We start from the raw sequence: 20,812 nt of genomic DNA, 5'->3' as shown, positions 1-20,812 counted from the left end.
ATGGAGACACACCTGTGTAGCATTCAAAATCTGCTGGGTGCCATTTGACAGAAAATGCCACCCATACTCCTCAAGTGCAGGCTACCAGAGCCATTTCACAGGCAACTCCTTCTCCCCCTTTCCCCTAACCTGGACTCCTCTGGTGTGAAGGGTGGATGGGAAGAATTAGCCAGGCCTGAAGGGAAAGATGGCTAAGGCCAGGCTGGCTGAAGTAGCCAATGAGCTGCCCACTCCATGGCTTGACTCCTACCCTCCAGGTCACTGGCTACCTGTGCCCTGGACTGAAATTCATTCCTGAGAGGATGAGGGGCTGCACCCACGGTCCCCACTCCACCCCACCCACACACCACCCACTGAGGTCTAGTTTATAGAGCCATAGCAAGATCTTTTCTGAGTAAAGCTGTCTGACTCTTGTCTGCCCTCTGAGTGGCTCCATTTGGTGAGGCGACAAAGTTACTGATGAGAAAAAGTGGGGCAAAGGACGGAGGCAATAATGGCTTCTCAAGATAAATTTATTGGGAGATTTCTCAAGTAGCATAAATTAGAGCATCTTAGAAACACTCAGTCCTCACTGTGCATCAGGCAAACTTTCTCCCTGTTGTCACATACTGTCCCCCATGACTCATTTCCAGTTCTCCTGGCCTGACAGGTGGTTCTGGGATTTAGATAAAGCAGTCACTGGGTCCCATTCAGCACCAAGTCCACAGTCATCTTTGACAGCTAATAAGCAGTGATGATGATAATGTCAATTCTGTTTCCTTAGGTGTCATCTGCAATTAAAAGAAATCTGTTTGCAGCGCTACAGGAGCCCACGCAAACCCTCAAAATAAAATGTTTCCGATTCTGTGCTGCTTCTGTGGTCCAGAAACAGACTGTGTTGTTATTGAATCCAGTCGCTTGCATATTGCTGTTAATTGCCTTTTGTTTTCAAAGAGCTGATTTGTTTTTGCGTTTCTGGGGGTGGTGGTAGGGGGAGGCACTCTCCCCCTCTGAGTTGTCAGGCTGGCAAAATATGACACATCCCTAATGGATTCAGCCAAGTGCCATGTTATCATGGGGGCTGTGGGGGCTGCTTTATTAAGACTGCATTTGCTCCTTCCTCCAGGCCTTTGCTTTGGGCGAGAAGCATCCCGAGTTTAAGGATGACATCTATGTGCCCTATGCACAGTGGCTAGCAGAGAATGATCGTTTTGAGGAAGCCCAGAAAGGTAGGCCACACAGACTAGCACCTTGCAGAAGGAGGAGACGGTACTGCCAAGACTTATATTTCAGGAAGGCTGCCAAGCCCCTCCCATCATAGGTCTGAAGATGGACGACTTCATCCCGGGGATGAGACGTGTTTCCTGGTGAAAGACTGGGGAGCAGTGGAAAGAACATGGGCTTTGGAGTTGGACACACCGGGGTCCATCACTCACTTACCCTTAGACCTCAGGCAGGTCCTGTCTCTTCCCTGAGCAAAGCACTGTGCACTCAAATGTAGCTTCTTACTTAATCCTCACAGTAGCTCTATGCTGTCAGAACTGTTTTCTAGATGGGAAAGCTGAGATTGGAGGAGGTAAAGGGATTTGCAAATCCCACAGCAAGGAAGTGGCAGAGAGGGAATTTGAGCCAGGCTGGGGTGGGGACAAAATATGAGGACTCCCACAGAGTGTCAAGCATGGTCTCACCTGCCACTTTCCTCTACTGCAAATAGTAACTTGGCTCAGATAAATGCAGTGTCCTCTGTTCTTTGGCATTTCCACTGGTAAAATGGACTGCACCCCAAGTATGGCAATATCTGAGATAGGAGGGAAAGGAAGCATAGAGCTTTAACTGGTAATACTAATTTTAAAATGTGACTACCTTCTCTGTGTCAGGCAGCACCTGGCACTTAACTACATAATCCTCAACCTAGCCAGCAGCCCTGCAGAGACACAGAGGCTGACTGTGCCCTGCAAAGTCACAAAGCCAGAGAGAGTAGCAGAGCCAGGGTTGGACCAGGCTCTGTCTGCCTGGAAACGTGATTCCTGTGACTAGGTCTTGCTGCCTCCTTAGGAAGTCTTCTAATTGAAGGTGGGTGTGTCGTATTCCATAGCATCTCATTTACACTTCTATATGGTAACAGTTGCCACCTCCGGACACATTGCGGAACAAATGTCTCCCTGTTGGAGCTCCTCAGCTAAAAGCCCCCATTGAAAGACAGCATGTTCTCTTCTGCTTTAGCATTTCCAGAGCACCCAGTTGCTGAAGTATGTGCATGTTTGGGCAAAACACATCAACCTATCCATCTGTCTGTGTCTGCCCTTCCAAGAATCCATCGCCATAGTAACTTGGTACTCAGACAAGAGATTGGAGATGAGATTGGAACAAAGGCCAGACCTTTTCCTTCTCTAAAGCAGAGGATTTGGATCATCTAAGTGCCCACATGTGGGCAAATGTCACAGCTAGAAGTGCTTCCCTGGCAGCCCCTAACATCGTATGGGTTTGGCCACGTAGTGAAGATTCAGAAAATTTATGTTAAATGGATATAGGAATTATTCAGAGATTTTTTTTGCATGTTTTCACAAATGTTTGGTTGCTAGAACTGAGCCATGTTTTTCAAGGTTGTCATTAAAAAGCACACAGTTGAAAACTGATGGAGGACTTGAGTTGGACTAGGTTCTGTGACCTTGAGTATGCCACTTTGCCTCCACCTTCATAAGTCTATTGTGACCATCCAAAGTGGAATCAGCAACAAAAACACTTTGTAAACCACCAAAAATGTTAAAGTGTCGAGTGCTACTCGTGTCACCCCAGATGTCACAAAGCTTTGTCCTAGAATGGGATGAGGGTAAAACCTCATGAGTAACGGGCGGTAGGGCCATCCTCAGACTTCACCCTGCAATTTGGCCCCTAGGTTTTTCTTTCTGCCATGCTTTTCCGAAGTCAGTTGCCTTTTCCCAGCCAGAAAGGAATAAAGCTCACTGTACTTTTTTCAGGATGTAGCCTCAGTTATTTATAGCCTTCGGCCTGAGAGGCGCATCCCAGCAACGAAGTGCTGCGGATGCTCCCAATGAGTGTCCTACTTCTACAGCAGCCCCTTTCAAGCCCTGCAGAATTTCATCCCACTCCCACAATTGTGTGTGTTTTTGTGCCCCTTCAGCATTCCACAAGGCCGGGCGGCAGCGAGAAGCGGTCAGGGTGCTGGAGCAGCTCACACACAATGCCGTGGTAGAGAGCAGATTTAATGACGCTGCCTATTATTACTGGATGCTATCCATGCAGTGCCTTGATATAGCTCAAGGTAAGTAAACATCAGCCAGGCTGCTTGTTTTCCCCAAGCCCTGCTCTGGCAGCAAGATAAACATCGAAAGAGCCGGGACGTTTTAATTAAAGCCCTGGGCTTGTTTATTGGGTGTATTGTCCGTAACCCTGTCTTGCAGTGGCGTAATCTGGTGTGTCATCTTTTTCCAGTTTGCCCATAAGTTTAATGATGGTATGAGGGCCGTCCTAGGGTTATGGTTGGGAGGTCCTGGCCTGTGTTGCTAATTCAGAACATATCTCTCCCTTGCTACCTGGGAGTCTATAACTGGACCCAGGTGAGCACTTTAAAAAAATTTTAATTAAATGGAGAGATGAAAAAGAGATCACTTTACAATAACACACTCCAGATTCTCACTCATCCCAGGCAGGAAAACAGTTTTAATGTTGCTTTCTTGAGACTTCCCATGATGCACTGAGAGAGTTCTGGAAGCAGAGGGGACAGGAAAATGTTCTTCACTGGACCAAGGCCAGCATGCCAGAGTGGGAGAAACACTAGGATTGGAGGCAGCTAGGTGACTTGTAATAAGTCACAATTTCTTCCTAAGCTTTATATCCCCTTTTGTGGCGTGGGGGTAATCCTATCCTGCTTTCTTTTTTTTTTTTTTTTTTTTAATTTTCTCTATCCTGCTTTCTTTATAAGGCTGCTGTGAGCCTCACAGAAGCTGTGGTTACAGTTTAGAAACTGTTGGGTCCAGGTGTAAGGTGGGATGTTTCTGTTCTGGCCAGTGGTCTGTGCTTTGGATAAGGCATGGCTCAGAGGGAAGAGGCTAGAGGTGAGATGAAGACATCTGCTCACCCTCTACGCCAGGCTCCTCTGGTATGTCCGGGGGCTAGTGATCACTATCGTCATGCTGCAGCTGGCGCTCTCCAGTGGAATGACCTGGTAGGCTGTAGTGTCAGATCTGGGATAACCTGTGAGAAACATTCTCAGACTTTCCATGGCCACATGCTCTGCCCAGCTGAGACTTTCTCTGTCTTGGGGTGGTCCTAGCTCCTCAACAGCACCTTTCCCATCACTGCATCTCTTGTCACTTTTCCTGGCACAGGTCTGATAATTGGGGGAGAGCTGACACTGGCAATGTTGCCATTGGCTTGCCTTTCCTTATAGACATGGCTTGACATATCTTCCCCCTCCTGCCCTCCCTGCTCCCGCTGCACTCCTCAGACCCTGCCCAGAAGGACATGATGCTTGACAAGTTCCGCCACTTCCAGCACTTGGCTGAGCTGTACCACGGTTACCATGCCATTCAGCGGTACACGGTAAGATGGCCAGGAGACAGGGACCTGGTGGGGGGTGCTGCCTACTGAGCTAGGGGCCTTGGGCACGTCTTACAGAGCCGCAGACCTCTGGATGGAAATGGCCAACAGGATGACTTTCCAATAAATTCTGGTCTGCTCCTGGGAGACAAAGTTTGGGACTTTGATTTTCCTCAGCTACCTTTTTGACCTGTTGCAAGATGTGGGCTTTTAAATTGGCAAGCCAGAGCTAGAGTCAGCTTTTCTAATTGCCTGCTTTACATTTATAAAACTCAGGCTGACTCTGGGTTAGCCAGACAAAGGATTATCTCTAAAATCTTCAGGGGTGGATGTTCCACTCTAGATGGGTGAAAGCCTGGCTCTAACCAAAGGTCTAAGGTCTCCTTGGCCCTGCCACTAAATTGCTAGGTGCCCTTGAGCAATTTATTTTCTCTCTGTTTCTTTCTTTATAAAAGGAGGGTCAGCTTGATCTCCAGAGACCCAAATAGTTCTTTTTAGTTACTCCCTGATTCTTTTGATTAAACCATTTTAAATCTATCTCCTGACAATGAGGAACAAGTGATAGGTTATTATCAGCCTCCTCAATTCGCATTATCTTTAATCACTCAACAAATGTTGATTAAGCGCCTACAGGGTGTGCTTATCCTGTGCTAAGCTAGGAGGATAATACCAATAACCAACCTTTATTGAGCATTTACAGTTTTATTTTTTAAAGATTTTATATATCTGAGGGAGAGTGCATGTGCACATGAGCAGGGGTAGGGGTAGAGTGAGAGGAGGGAGCTGATGTGGGGCTCCACCCCAGGATTCTGGGATCATGACCTGAGCCAAAGGCAGATGCTTAACTGACTGAGCCACCCTGGCATCCCTTGAGCACTTATTATTTACCAGGCAATGTGCTGAAGGCTTTATTATATCAATTTATTTAATCCTTTCAATCATGCTGTGAGATAAGTACTGTCATCCTCATTTTACAGATTAGGAAACAGAGGCACTAAACACAGAGATCCTATAGCTAGTAAGTGGGAACCAGTACTAGAACCCAGACAGGCTGGCTCCGGAGCCTGTGCTCTTAGCTTCTGATCGCCCACATCCTTTAAATTGGAGAAGGCAAACCACTGGCCTCACTCCCCAGCTGCACTGTGTGACCTTGGCAAATTGTTTACTTGCCTCTATGCTTCAGCTTTCTTCTCTATAAAGTGGGGGTTATAATAGTACCTACTTGATGGGCTTGTGAGGATTAAATGAGTTAATATTGGAAGAGCACTTGGAAGAGAGCCTGACACAGGTGAGTGTCAGCCCTGTGTGGAGGCTTCCGACCACTGTTCCCCCCCCCCCCCCCCCCCCCGCAGCAGGCTGAGCATTTCACAGTTCTGCTGAGCACTGAGCATGTTCTTTGTCTCTGAAGAAAGTCTGGCAAGAAAGACTCTGCTAGGCTCTACCTGGACCTGCTGTCAGTCCTTCATCTCATCTCTTCCCTACACCATGGTGTGGTTTCAAAGGACCTCATCTTCCCTATAGTCTTTTCAGGGCCCCTCATTTCTATCAGGTGCATTAGGGCCCAAGAGAGCAGCTCTGAGTCAGAGCAGACTGGAAAGGGAAGCATCAGTCCTCTCCTGAGGTAATGGCTTCTTTCCCAGAGGAGAGGTACTAATCCTGAGGACCCCCCTCCCCCGCCCACCAATTCTGTTCTTCCTGGGATGTTTCTTAGCTTCCAAACCAAAGGCAAGCTTCTCCCTGGCTCTCACCCAGAAAAGGATGCAGTCTCAGGTTTTCCTGGGTTCTTGGAACTAACAGAGGCTCTAGAAATTTAAATGAGAGCTAAAGAGAGAATACTGGGCTCCAAATCCAAGTAGTAATATAAAGTAAGTTCTCACAAATTTAGGCCAATTAGGGCCTAAGTCCTGTTGGCACAGTGACAAGTACGGCTTAGTAAGACCCTTCAGGAAATGTCAGTTTATTACCATGTAAGTGCTCGAGGGGGGGGGTGGGAGCTGGCTTGCTTTCATCTTGTCATCTAAAGTAGTCTTAGTTTGTAGACAATGTGCCAGATCCCTTCAAAATGGTATTCTTAACCTATTACGGACCCCCTCCTGGTAGAAAATTCCATGTGGTCGGTCTACTGTGCTGAACTTCTGGCAGCCTCTAGGTACAGAAGACCCATTTGTGTGTGTGAGTGCCTGGTCTGCTAGGGCCCGTGCCAGGTTCTAGGAGTGCGAGGATAAGCAGTTGAGGAGCTCCAGCACATGTGCACATTTGGTGGGCATTGGACAGCCAGGCTGTTGCTGGAGAGCTGAGAAGAAGCACATGATTTCAGGCTCTAAAGAGTTAACTGCCTCAATTTAATGACATGCTTAGGTCTGGTCATGTCCTAAATTACATAAAAGGTCCTCTTTCTCAGAGCTAATTGGAGACAACTTGAGCTCAGGGAAATGGAATCATAACTAACCCCAGAGGCAGTAGCAACTTGGGAGAGAGGCATTCTTAGGCTTTGGAATCAGACCTGGGTTTGAATCCTCCTTCAGCTCTTTTCTAGCTGAGTGACTTGGGTAAGTCATCTCTATGGGCCTCAGTTTTCTTATCAGTACAGTGAAGATGAAAATGCATCCTCACAGTATTGTGTTAAAGACCACACAAGGGACACCTGGGTGCCTCTGTGGTTGAGTGTCTGCCTTTGGCTCAGGTCATGATCTTGGAGTCCTAGGATTAAGTCCTGCATCGAGCTCCCTGCATGGAGCCTGCTTCTCCCTCTGCCTATGTCTCTGTTTCTCGAGACTCTGTCTCTCGTGAATAAATAAATAAAATCTTAAAAAAAAAAAAAATAAAGACCACATGAGACAGCAGCTGTAAAGTGCCCAGCACATAATAGCTGCTCATTAAGGGAGACTGCTCTTTTATTGAATATTTCAGAATTATTGGTATTTGCCTTTTGGCCTGGTCTAGCAGCTGCTTAGTTGAGGAATTCAATCCTTGTTTGCTTTTTCACTGCAGGAGGAGCCCTTCAGTTTCCATCTTCCTGAAACCCTCTTCAACATCTCCAGATTCCTCCTGCACAGCCTAACCAAAGACACCCCCCTGGGCATCTCTAAAGTGTATCCTTTCTCTCAACCCCCCATCCTCTGTCCCACCCCTCTTGTCTAATGGCCCCTGTGAAGTTCGTTCCAGATCACTTTACTGGCAGAACCTTCCCTCTCTCCCGTAGCCCTCAGGGAAGAAAGAGAGTTTGTCCTGCTGCTACTGTTTTGATGTAGAAGCAGCTCAGCCAGGAAGGCTAAGGGGCCAGTGCCAAGAGAAGATTAGTTTTCAGGGCTCTCTGGACTTGGCCCAGTAGTGGGTCTCTAAGCAGCACACTGCCCAAGCCCTCCTGGAACCCATAAATGAGGGTATAACAAATATAGGAAGCACTTGGACTCTTGGGCATTTCCCTGGGTGGGGGGCATTTGTTCAGCCCAGAAGATGGAGCACCTGCTGTACCTCAGACATTGGTGGTATGTGAAAAAGCTGCCATCTAGTAGAGGAGGTAACAAGTGTCAGGGCTTAGTTCAGTGGGATATGTGCTATGATCAAGGGTGGAATGTAGTCAAGGCTGGGCCCATGATCAGGGAAGGCTGCCTAGAGAAGCTGATGCCTATCCTATAAGACTACCAGGGAAGATAGTAGAGTAGATGTTCCAGGGGAGTACCCAGCACATGGGAAGGCATAGAAGTGAAGTAAATACTGTGTACAGGAGAAATTGGAGCCAGGCTGGAGAGGTCGTGGATGGATCAGTACCACTTTAAAGAAATGGCTTCTTTAAAGGGTTCCAGACCCATCATTTACATTTCAGAGGAATCGAATGGTGCCTTCATTGACCCAGACCTTTGCAGAGGAGTGGCCAAGGCCACATCTGCCAGAGCCTTGGAACCTGTCCCCAACCTTTCCAGCAAATTCTGTTCAAGTCAACAGAGGTTTTTTTGTTTGTTTGTTTGTTTGTTTATTTATGAGAGACACACAAAGAAAAGCAGAGACACAGGCGGAGGGAGGAGAAGCAGGCTCCATGCAAGCCCACTATGGGACTCGATCCCGGAATCACGCCCTGAGCCGAAGGCAGACACTCAACCACTGAGCCACCCAGGTGTCCCAAGTCAACAGAGTTTGATTGAACCCCTGCCCTAAGCTGTACCTTATACTGTTCACTGGGGACCTGGAAATGGATCCCAACATGGTACCTGACTTTGAGGAATGATAGTGGAGACACAGACAAGGAAACTTACCACCATGTAACTTCTGGAGTGGAAGGAGCCACACTGGGGTTGTGGGGAACAGGAGCATCAGGGGGAAGGAGACTGGGAAGGAGGCATGGTACTTGGGGCTTGCCACGGAGAAGTGGGGCAGAGAGTTCACAAGCAGGGCCAGGAAGAGAGGTCAGGCTTGGCCTGGGCACAGCTAACATTTAGATGACCTGGGATCAAGTGCAAAGGCTTGTGGCCTGAGATTGAGGAGCTCAGAGGAGAGTCTCAGAGAGTAGGGGAGGCCTGTCACTCAGAAATCACTGTGACTCCTGGTGAAGTGTGGGCAGAAAGAAGTGCTCTATACCCCATAGTCTCTGTGAGCTGGTTCTGAGTGAGCTCCACAGGCAATCTGGGACCAGCCCCACCTGGCGAGGCTAGAGCAGGATGGCATTTGGTGCTATACATCCTAGGACCTGGCTGGCAGGCTGGCCTAGGTGGGAAGAGTCATTTTGGCCTAGTCAGGGTACAAGATGAGCCATCAGCAGAACCTAAGCAAATTTAAAATATTAATGGAAACTGCACTGTTTTTATCTCTGGAAAAATCCCTGTGCCGTGATATCTGAGAAGTACACTTACATCCCACAAATGAGCAAAGCACTCCTCAGGCCCTGCCCATGCCCTCTTGGCACTAGAATAAGCTGCATTCCAGTATAGGGCTCACTCTGAGGGTAATCAGTGCCAGCTCTTGGGCCCAGTGTGGCCTCTGCTGTCCTTAACCTTGTCACCTGCAGGAACACGCTCTTCACTCTCGCCAAGCAAAGCAAAGCCCTGGGTGCCTACAAGCTGGCTCGGCATGCCTATGACAAGCTGCAGGGCCTGCAGATCCCCGCCAGGTTCCAGAAGTCCATTGAGCTGGGTAGCCTGACCATCCGTTCCAAGCCCTTCCATGACAGTGAGGTGAGGGCACAGCTTTCTCAGGCAGGAGGCTTCCTTTCTTCTTGGACATCTCCTGATGCTTTCTTTCCTGGACTGGGTTCTGTTTGAAAGATAGCTACCATGCTCTCAGAGTTCTGCACCCTCCTCCCCTTCCCAAGCCCTGGTTTGCTAACTCCTGCTTTTTCCTCTCTGCTTCCTCTGTTCTCTACTCAGCCTGCTGTGCTCCAGCCACAGTCCCTGGTCCCTGTGGGCCACAGAACCCTCCCCTTTCTTGCTGCCTAGTCCTCCTCTGAGGCTCTGAATTGGCTACAGTCCAGCCCGCACTGCTCTGCCCTTGACCTCCCTCTGCTCCTCCATGCCCAGGTCACTCTGCCTTCACCTTGTCCTATGAGCCCCTGCCTTAGCCCACACAGGTGGCCTTTTTACTTGGCAACCAGGCCCCAGGGGACTGAAATCAGAGCGGGAAGCATGTCCTCACTCTGGGTTTGATCCTCATGCAGTTGTGGTTCTTGTGCTTTTGTAGGAGCTGGTGCCCTTGTGCTACCGCTGCTCCACCAACAACCCGTTGCTGAACAACCTGGGCAATGTTTGCATCAATTGCCGCCAGCCATTCGTCTTCTCTGCCTCTTCCTATGGTGAGTCTGGCATGCAGATGGAGCAGCCATGGATGGCTGTACTCTCTCCACTGTTGATTGGCCACACGTGTCCTCATTTGTAAATTAGGGACAGTGTGACACCCACCCCACCAGACACTCAGTCACTAAGGGTTCCCAGAACTAGGATCCAGGGCTGCCCAGACTTGAAGCACCTACCCCTCAGAACCTGGCATGGGGCTTTGCATAACACAAATGCTCCAGGTGCCACTGGTCAGGCATTTGGTCTGAGAGGCTAAGATGAGCTCTTATGTCCTGGTTCCTTCTATGTTGACAAAGGATCAGAAGCCCCTTCCAGGTAGCTGGGCAGAGGCTGTTCCTCCTCCCTTGGAGAGGAGCCCATCCAGCTATTATGGGGAAGAGAAGGGCTAAAGGCCATTGGTTCTCATGTACACACGTACACATGCATACACGCATACATGCCTGCTTCCTCCAGACATGTGGTGAGCAAAAGGAGGCGGCCATGCTGTGTCTCCTTGCTTACAGAGAAGCTTGCTACTGGGTGGGGAAGGAACTCTGATCCTCCCACCACCCCTCGTGCTACCTGGTGAGAGCATCCCAGCCCCTAGCTCCCCCTGAGACAGCCACTCCATGGCCCCTCCCCATGCCCTGTGCCCTCTAGAGGTGCTGCACCTGGTTGAATTCTACCTGGAAGAGGGGATCACTGATGAAGAAGCTGTCTCCCTCATTGACCTGGAGGCACCAAGACATAAGCGTGAGAACAAATGGCAAGAGATCACGAGCAACAGTATCCTGGATGCTGGGCTAGACTCCTGTGTGTGTCAGCCAAGCACAAGGCCTGGGTATAAGATGGGAGGCAGGAGGGCATGGGGGGATAGCTGGGCCGGTGGAGGCAAGGGTGTGGCAGGCCACTGCCGAGTGATTGGAGAGGCCCACATGGTGGCAGGGACAGGGGCTGGGAATGGGCTGAGAGCTGGCCAATGTGCAGAGATACTGGAGGGAACAGTACATATCCACAGGCCCAGAAGAGGCTTGTGGAGGAGGAGATGGTGTCTTGATATTCACCTTTGCCTCATTTCCAGGAGGGCCTCCCACCTACCCTGTCTCCTAAAAGGTACTGTCTGTGCTTCTTGCCATACACAGTTGATGAGCAACCAACACAACATATGATGTCTCTATCAGCTTTTCCAATTAGGTCTCTTTTATGTCTGTACAAGAGACAGAAACCACATCAGGTTGAGCAAACAAAAGAGTGTAAGGAAGCCTAGCCATAGATGGACACTCAGCTGGATCCAGGTGCTCATTTGGCACTGGTGGGAGGCTATCTCCTGTCCTCTTGGCTCTGCTGTCCTGTGGGTGGCTTCACTCTTGGCAGCACCCACCCCATTCCACCAGCGGTACCAACCCTGCATCCTATCAACATTAAAATCCTTGGAAAGGGCTGATACTCCTAGCATGACAGCAAAAAACCTCAGGGCACATCCTCACTGGGATAGCTTGGGCCAAAGGCCACACCTCAGCTTATCCCTCTGGCTAAGACCATGTTCAGTGTCCTAGCTAGACACAAGAGAGGGGGGCTTCTACATGTGACTGTGCACACTCTGCCCCTGTGGACCTTGCTGGCATACAGTAGCTGGATCAGCAGGTCTGGGTGGACTGGGAGCCTGAGTTTCCATAAGCTTCCAGGTAATGTCAATGCTGCTGGTCCATGGGCCACATTTTGAGGAGCAGAGGAAAAAGGAAAAGCCAGGGAGTTACCTCCCGAAGAAGGGAGACAGGAATCCTATCAGCCTACCAGCCCTCTGCACAGCTCTCAGATGCTTTGGGTTGTTGCTGCCCGGTGGGACCATGTCTCATACCTGATATGGCACCAGCAGCCTCCATTCCCTTGAGGCCCTTCCTTGTGGGAGCAACCCCTGCCCTGGCCTCACATCAGCTCTTCTGCCACTGTCTGGCAGAGGGGACAGTTCCTTAGGTACCTTCAGCCTGGTCTGGCTGGCCGGATTTGCAGGATCTCTTACCACCTTCTCCATGAAATAGGACCTTTGAGTCCATCTCAGTTGCCTACAGAACCACCTGGTGATTGCTAAGTGTTTCTCCAGAAATTGCCAAGTTTGCTGGCCATGGTTTCCAGCTAACCCATTATTTCTACTCCCACCCATAGCAATCTTATAGCCTCTGCTCACTTGGTGCTTCTGATCAGGCCTACATGGGCCATGTCCTGGTCTATGTGGGGCAGCAAAGGTCCTATCGTAGCCCCTTTCCTACCTGTGCACTGGGTCCTGGTCCCAGCCTCTGTGTGACCAGGGCTGTCCCCCCCCCCGGGCCTGGCCTGCATTCCTTCCATTCCTCCATCTAGAAACCTGTTCCACAGACAGTCATGGAGAAACACACCAGGCCCTTGTAGAGCTCCTGTGAATCTTGCATTGGGTGGAGAGTGGAGCCTGTTTCCCACTCAGCTTCAGGTTCTGTCCTTGACCAGACCCTTCCAGATTCCCAGACTCTGAGGCTGGACGAGACCATGGACTCCATGGGAGATGATGACCCATTCACAGCAAAGTTAAGCTTTGAGGTGAGGGTGCCTCTCTGAGTGATGGGCTGTGGAGGCATGTGAGACCTGTTGGGAGGGGTGTTGGAGGTCCCTTCTCCTATATACACTTCTTAGCAGAAGCTGACTTGTTCCCTGTCAGTGCTGCCAGGAGAGTTGAGGTGATAGGTTCCCTATCACTAGAGATGGCTAGAGGAGCTACATGACCTGGCAGGGTTCCATGAAGGTACTCAGTAGGGGAAATCTCTTGGATCCTCCCTGGTTGTCCCAAAGATTCTGGGATCATGACCCATTTAACATGTCACCCTGGCTGTGTGAGAGCACCGGTGCCCTCTTCTTCCCACCTGCTCACCCTGCAGCAAGGCGGCTCAGAGTTTGTGCCTGTGGTGGTGAGCCGGTCAGTGCTGCGCTCCATGAGCCGAAGGGATGTCCTCATCAAGCGCTGGCCCCCGCCCCTGCAGTGGCAGTACTTCCGCTCGCTCCTGCCTGATGCTTCCATCACCATGTGCCCCTCCTGCTTCCAGGTACTGTGCCTACAGCTCACATGTGGTTACCAATTTCTTCTTCTTGCTGCTTTTCCATTTCCCAGGTGTCCCCTTGGGGTGTCCCCTTGGGGACACCTGGCATCTGAGAATAGCACAGTGATCCCAAGGCCAAGGGCAAGGCTCCAAGTTGGGAAGAGACTCAGCCATCCTTAGGCCCTCCCTCCTTTCACTTGTGTTCCATACACTGGAGTGGGCTTGCCCCTGGTCCTTCATTTGGGAGAGCCAGGCAAGACTGATACACCTTTGAATTTCATTCAGAAAAAAGGGGCCTCAGACTCCAGACCCTCATGCCCCTCCCTTTGAGTCCTCAGACAAAGGTGTTCTGGATCTGGTGTTTCTAGCCCTGACTCACTGTCAAGTGTCCTTGGAAGGGCAGCAGGCCCTGCCAGGCTCAGGGCTTAGCCCTGGATCATGACCATTTTTCCTTAGATGTTCCACTCAGAGGACTACGAGCTCCTGGTGCTTCAGCACACCTGCTGCCCCTACTGTCGGAGGCGCATCGATGACCCCAGCCCATGACCGGCCCCCTCAGGACCACCACTCCCATCAGGGCCACCTCACATTTGGCTGGGCTGTCAAAGGAAGAAAGAGTTAAACTGTCAGAATGTGTCTTCTGCCCAGATCAAGTGTGTATTTTAGGGAGGGGCCTCGTGTAACCACGGAATTCCTATTTATGGCATTTCGTGCCTTGTAAATAGCACCAGGAGATGGCGAAGAGAATGTACATATATTTTCTAAGAAAAAAAAATCTGTTACTTTCAGAAAGGCTCTGAGTTGTTCGTGGCAGCCTGCTGGAGTCCACAGATCTGTCAGACCATTAACATGTACACTTTGCGAACAGATTGCCTCAATAATTACAAATAAAAGGGCTACTTATTTTCATCAGTGTCTGCATTTTAGCAAATCTTCATATTGTCTGCAACTTAATTTCCTTATGCAAAAGTGCACCTGTTTCTAATTTGATCTGAGAGGAACATTACGTTTGCCTGCTCTTAAAATTTAATCTAATCGAAATGGCAATATGGGAATGGGTAGGGGAACGGGTATTTATTTATTCTGGTTTAGTGGGGCTCCATCTTTACCAGAAAATAAGGTTCCTGGCTCCACAGAAGATGGCAAAGAGGACCTTTCTGAGGTTCTGGAGCCCACCCTCTGCTTCCTGGCTAGGGCCAGCACCTGCCTCCCCTTCACTTTATTCCCCTAGCCCCACAAAGGCTCCACCCCACTGCACTTTGCCCTGCCCTCCAGCTCCTGAAGCCAGTGAACCTGTTTGAGGTTCTGCTAAGGTCCCTGTCCCTGAGCATCAACAATGTCGGATTCAGCAGCTCAAGGGCAAGGGTGGGAAGCTGGGAAGCTGGGGAGGGAGAGTTGACATTTATTGGGACCTTCTCTGTGCCAGCCGAGTTTCATATGTTGTCTCAGTTCTCACACCATCTTTGTGATGGAAGGATTATGATTTCCATTCTGTAGCCCTGGGGTTGGGTGGAGGTACTGGAGCCCAGGGGCTCACCCAGCCCTTGGTAGAAGCTCCTGCTCCCTTTGCCCTCCACTCTACCTGTCCCAGAGATGGCAACGATTCAGAGCTTTATGCAAAGTCCTGACAGCAGGGGAAAGAGAATTGGGTTGTCAGCTAGGAAAACTGCCCTGGTGATTAGATATTGATACTTTACAGTTCATCTGTGAAGTGGGCAGAGCAGGACAAATGTCCCCATTGTGAGGAATGAAGACTGAGGCCTAGAGAAGGGAGTGGCTGCAGATGCCACCAGGCTTTGTGTGCTGAAGCTGGCCCCCTACCTTACTCCTTCCCCCCTGCCTCCCTCTGCATTTCTCTTTGGAGATGATGGAAGAAAATAAAGAGAGCCAGACAGTTGTGCCAACAGAACTCCTCCGTTGAGTGTCTAATTACTTACGATCATGCATGCTCTCTCTCTTGCTAAACATTTATTAATGTGTTAGGATTTCCATTAGCGCATTACTTGAACTAAAATCATTTGCATATGGCTGGGAAGAAGAGAGGAGAGAGAGAAAACAGCCCCAGCCACCCAACAGGCGTCAATCACAGTGACAGATCAGATGGTCCATGGCTAGAGGCAGGGGGAGGGGGCCCAGCCTGAGACTCCAGCATGCATCCTCTTAGCCGAATAACATGAAAACCAGGGTGTGCCATGCCAAATTCTGCTGCCATAGGGAGGCTGAGCTCTGGAAGTCTGAGTCTGAGAAACAATCATTGTAGCTCCCTTTAAATCAAATGCTCAATGAGTAGTAGACATTGTGCTAAGCACTTTCCATGCATCATCCTCAACAGCCTCCAAGAGTGCCCATAATGCAGATGATGAAACTGAGGCTCAACAACGTTTTCTCCTTTCATTCAACAAATACCTACTGAGCCAAGACAGGATTCACATCCAGGCACAGCCTTTGTATCTAAGCATTCAGTTCTCCATCGCCTCTGTCCCAGCCTAGACAGGGTCTTGATCCTTCTTTCTCCAAGGTTCAGTTTCCTTATGTGTGCAAAAGGGCATACTCCAGCTCTGACCTTGAAGCTCCAGCCACTGTGTCTATCCGATGAGCCTGACAACCCTTCACATGCTACAAGGAAGGCACTGTAGGACTATTGAGATGCCCATTTCACTGAGAGGACATTGAGGTCTAGAGAGAGGCATGGCTGCTACAGGCTGCACAACTTGGTTGGACTTGATCTTCCAAGTCCCCAACGCTATCCACATCTCTGGAAGGAGAAAGTAAGGAAGAGGGAGATTGTGTGGCTCAGAAAGAGCCCCAGGCCAGACCTTAGGTGGGCCTGGCTCTAACCTGGCCTCAGGGGTGTCCCCCTGTACCCTGAGTTGAGGTTACTGAAGCCAGAAGCCCCTTGTGGCTCTCACACCAGTACAGAGATGCCCTGTCTCCAAGACCCCATCTGCCTGTGGCAGATACCAGGTGACCTTCCCCTGGTCCCAGCCCCACCCTTGGGGCAGCTGGGAGCCTCAGCAAAGAGGCCTGCACTGGGCAGGGCTCTCACCTTGTGTCATACACTAATCTCAATACTCCACTCAGACTCCAGAACATCTTCCTAGAATCAGAACCTGGTCATGCTCCTCCCCACTGCTAGCCAGCTAGCACCCAGACTCCTAGGCCTGTCCTCCCTAGCCTGCTCACCCTAGGCCCCAGGGCCAGCTAGCCAATTGCTCCCTGTGCCTTGGCCCAGTTGTCCCCCTGCCGAGGCCTTCCACCTCCCTCCTGGTCCACACCTCGATCCTTGGGGTCCCATAGCACGGGGCCTGGGAGCAGAGCCCTGCCTCCCATGGTTATTGGTTTTCCCCTTGTCAGCTGGCCCCTGAGCCTGGGAGCTCCTGAGGGCAAGGAATGTATCTTAATGTCCCCAGGACCTAGCCCCGAGCCTGTTTGGCAGATGTTGGGGTAAGAGGAAAGTGGAGGGAAGGGGGAGGGAGGAAGTGGGACTAGAGAAGAGGAAGGAAGGGGAGGAGAGTCAGTCTGTCTCCTTCCTTTCTTCCCTTTGGCATTCTCAGCTCAGCCTAAGGCCTCACTCAGCCATAGTGATGCAGCCAGGTGGAGCTAAGCCTGGGAGAGGAGGCAGGGAGGAGGAGGAGGAGGAGGAGAGGGAGGAAGAAGCTGCTGAACCAGCAGCACCTCTATGCAGAGGCTTAAGAGCTATTTGTGTGCTACCTGCTAAGCCCCTAATCCTCCATGGCCAAGTCAGAGCCCCACACCTGAGCTCAGGAGGCCAGGCTCAGGGAAGCCTGGAGATAGGTGCCACCATCTTCAGAGATAGCCTTCCCCAGCTCCCCACCCCCACAGGTCACCCCCAAGAGGGGCCAGTGGCTCAGAAAGTCACCCACACTGGGGCTTGTCTCTTTGGCATGTTCCCGGGCCCTCTCTGGAGCATCTGGAATGGGAGGAGAAAGCTCAGGCTAGGGAGTTAGCTGGTTCACTTCCGGCTCTGCTAACGAACATTAACCCTCTGTGCCCATTTCCTCAGTGGTCAGAGGGTAGGGAGTGAGACCTCCTCACGAGAGGCCAGGAATTGTTCATTAATTTGACAAATATTTATGCAGTTGCTACTCTAAGCTGCCAGTTCAGATGAAGCAAAAGTACAGGCCAGGCCAACCTCTGGAGAGAGATGGGCAGTGAATCAGTAAGAAGACGAATAAGACCATTGCTGAGAGTGATAAGTCCTGAGTAGAAAACCCATGTGATGAGTGGGAGCGCTGGTTTATAGATTTGGGGGCCTCTTCAAAGACTGCTTTGTAACCTGAGTTAGACTCAAAGAGGCTAACACTGTAAGCAATAGTCATTGATCACGTACAGGCAACAGAGTAGGAAACTGAGGCACAGGGCATAGCTGTGCCCAGGCAATGTAGCTACAGAGTCTCAGTCCAGATATAAGGGTAAAGGGACCATGCCTAACTAGGGGCAACCATGACACCTAAATTGTAAGGTCTGAAGGTCTGTGATTGGGCCCTAGTGGGAAAGCAGGTCACATTTACCCTGCAGATGGGTGTGGATCCCCCAAGATTTTCTAATTCCAACAAACTGAGCCTAGAGAGGGGAGGTAGGACTACTCAGGGTGACTCAGAGCCCCAGGCGAGAGTCCAGTGCCACCCCCTGCCCTCTGGGCCACCCCTGCTGCCCCAGGCCTGTGTGACTCAGGCTAGTGGCTTTCCCATCAGCCCAGCACAATCCTTTCTTTTTAGTCATTTATACCATGGTATGAAAGGCTAGCAGATCTTTCCTGAGAGCTGTCTTTGGTGTGGGGTGGGAGGCAGGCCAGGCAGGTGATACCCCAGATTTGTCACGTGACCTGGGCCACTGACTCCCTGCCAACCCTGGGCCTCAGTTTCTCCACTTGTGAAATGTAGCAGGGAGGGTCAGAGTGGGTGATTTCTAATGACTTCCTGCTCCCTGTGAGCCTATTGCTCTAAACAAAAAGCATTTTTAGTTTAAAAAAAGATTCTTTGTCATGCCTCACAGAATACAATGCAGTGTCACCCTGTGCTGCCTTTAATTCCCCTGGCCATGGCCCTCTGAGGGAGGGTCATTAAACTCTGAGACTTAGAAAAGGAAGCACTGACCGAGATAACATAGATCTATTCACTTGGTCCACAAATACCGAGCACCTACTATGTGCCAGACCCTAAGGATAATACATCAGTGAACAGCACAGAGATCCCAGCTCTTTCCAGTGTAGGGGAAATGATTTACAGCATTCGGCTACGTGCTGAGCACCGTGCTCAGCTCTGGGACCACCCCACCTGCTCACATGACAGCCTGTGAGATGGACAGAAAACACGTGAACAGAACATAAAAGCTTCCAGGCTGTTAGAAGTGTTAGGAGGAGGTGAAGGCAAGGCACTGAGGTCTAGGATTGAGGCTCCCCCTGGCCTACACAGGGTTACTGTGTGGAGGGCCGCTGCTGGGCCCAGTGCTCCTCCCTCCGTCTGGCTACCAGGGCCACGTCAGAATCAAACCCTCCACCTTGACCTCATTAGCGTTGGGCCTAATCACTGAGCCAGGCTTCTTAAAAAGCGAGAGGTCACCCCCCACCACCACCACCCCGCAATGCCTGCCCCTGCACTCATTCATTCTACCAGCATACATTTCATCAGCCCTCCTTGTGCGAGCCCTGACACCACTGGGACCAGCCAGGGCTGGAGGGAAGGGGTCTGAGTGAACAGGTCTGGGAATCTCAGTGGGAAGAGACTACACACAGGAGAGTACTAGGGATGGAAGTCTCAGAAACAGGGACACTTCCCCACCGGCTCCTTCTGTCACCAAATTCCCAGTTCAAACCTCCACCTTCCCAGGCTGCTCCAAATGACAGTGTGTTGGGAGTGGGTCACAAGCTGAACTTTTCCTATCTCATTTGTTTCAATACTTGTTTATTTGTAAGTCCTGCTAACCCCACAGAACGATACTTCCTGCAGGCATCTTCCTTCTGCACTGCATTTGTCAGAACCGAGCATCTTGTCGGTGCTCCATACACACATGTACTGGAGGGTGGTCCTAAAGCATCCTTGTGCTGGGCACTCCTGTCTGCTCCACTTCATTCCTCAGAAGCATCATGGTGCTCCTTTCACTGATGGGGGGAGCCTGTACATGCTGAGCCTCCATTTGCCCCCAGAACCCCCTTTCATGGGGTTACCTGCCACATAGCTTCCAAGGCCCACTGACCCAGCCCAGTCTGACCAGACGTCCCTAGATGTGCCCTGCATGCTGCAGTGTCCAGCCAATTCTGTTTCCAGGCTGGGCTTTGCCTTCACATTGGAGTCCCAGGAGGCCACAACCAAGCCTGTCTTGCTCACGGCAGTAATCTGGTGCCCAGCACAGCAAGCCCTGGTCTCCTTTTCTATCCTCATTTCCTCCAATCTGCCCCTGAGATCTGCCCAAGACACTGCCCACTGCCCTTTAGATAAAACCAGGCTCCTCAGCCTGGCATCAAGATCCATCAGAGCTGGCCCCAGAGCCCATGTGCAGCCTCACCCCCAAACAGGCCCCTGCCTCAGGCCCCTACCAGCTCTTGTCTTCAGTCTCCCGTCTTTCCCACTTGGCAACCTAGCAATATACTCCTCTTCCTCAAACCCCACCTCCCCAGACACCTCCCTTTCATAGACAGTCTCCCCTGCCTTAGCTTCATGGAAGCCCCTCCCTGGACTTGGATCTGCTCTTCCCACGTCAGAGTCTTTCTCAGTCCATAACCTCCTCCTTTCTGGATCTTTGTATCCTCAATGGTCTGTACATAAATGTTTCATGAATGAGAGAGAGAGTGGATTCCAACTCAAATACCTAGTGAGCTCCTGGGCTATGCCGGGCTGTGTGTCTGGCATGAAGAGTGCTACAGCTGGCAGGATGAGGCCCCTGCCCTCACAGAGCTCATAATCTGGTGAGGTGGGCTGGGCTCAGAGCCTGGCAACTGGATGAGCCAGGAGGTGACTTGTGGGGAAGAAATTGGTAAAGGGCTGCGTGGGGAGTCAGGAGACTGAGAATAACCAGAGCCTCTACCCTTTGGGAGCTCGTTGTCCAGTGGGGAGACAAAGTCAGCTCACATGAGTGAGGGAGACATGGCATGGAGCCAGAGGTCCCAATGCCAGGCCAAGGCCACCAGACTGATCTGGGCAGAGATTCCTGGGGACCAGAAGAGTTGGGGGCGGGCCTTCTGCCCTTTCCCAGGGTCCCCAGCACCTCCCCTCTCTGGCCCCAGGCTTCTGTCTAGAGTCACCTTGGCCACTCTTGGAAGCCAATTAGGCCCCTAGTTGCGGCAGTGGGGATTATTATGATTAATAACGCCCCCAATCTCCCAGGTGCTGATTCAGCCAGGAGCTTAGGGAGGGGAGGTCACTTTATAACGGCCTGGGGGGGGGGTCAGAGCCTGAAGTCGTCCTGCCGGAGCCCTGGGTGGCCAAG

At 50.9% G+C, this 20,812-nt stretch overlaps 1 protein-coding gene across 4 annotated transcripts in view; it reads left to right on the top strand.

Moving 5' to 3' along the window:
- Window positions 1-14,275, top strand: part of IFT122 (intraflagellar transport 122) — a 72,003-nt gene extending 57,728 nt beyond the window's left edge. For all 4 annotated transcript variants that reach the window (XM_072785055.1, XM_072785054.1, XM_072785056.1 and 1 more), the window contains 10 exons: window positions 1,106-1,208; window positions 3,122-3,262; window positions 4,448-4,542; window positions 7,531-7,631; window positions 9,542-9,707; window positions 10,210-10,321; window positions 10,962-11,087; window positions 12,793-12,872; window positions 13,208-13,372; window positions 13,823-14,275. In XM_072785055.1, the coding sequence (XP_072641156.1) occupies window positions 1,106-1,208; window positions 3,122-3,262; window positions 4,448-4,542; window positions 7,531-7,631; window positions 9,542-9,707; window positions 10,210-10,321; window positions 10,962-11,087; window positions 12,793-12,872; window positions 13,208-13,372; window positions 13,823-13,912 (1,179 nt within the window). In that variant the 3' untranslated portion in view covers window positions 13,913-14,275. The remainder of the gene's footprint in view (window positions 1-1,105; window positions 1,209-3,121; window positions 3,263-4,447; window positions 4,543-7,530; window positions 7,632-9,541; window positions 9,708-10,209; window positions 10,322-10,961; window positions 11,088-12,792; window positions 12,873-13,207; window positions 13,373-13,822) is intronic.
- Window positions 14,276-20,812: the final 6,537 nt, after the last annotated feature.

Source organism: Canis lupus, chromosome 19, assembly GCF_048164855.1.
Source record: "Canis lupus baileyi chromosome 19, mCanLup2.hap1, whole genome shotgun sequence".
NCBI classification, from domain to species: Eukaryota; Metazoa; Chordata; class Mammalia; order Carnivora; family Canidae; genus Canis; species Canis lupus.
The sequence above is the reverse complement of the archived record's forward strand: the minus strand, read 5'-3'. Positions and strand labels throughout refer to the sequence as shown.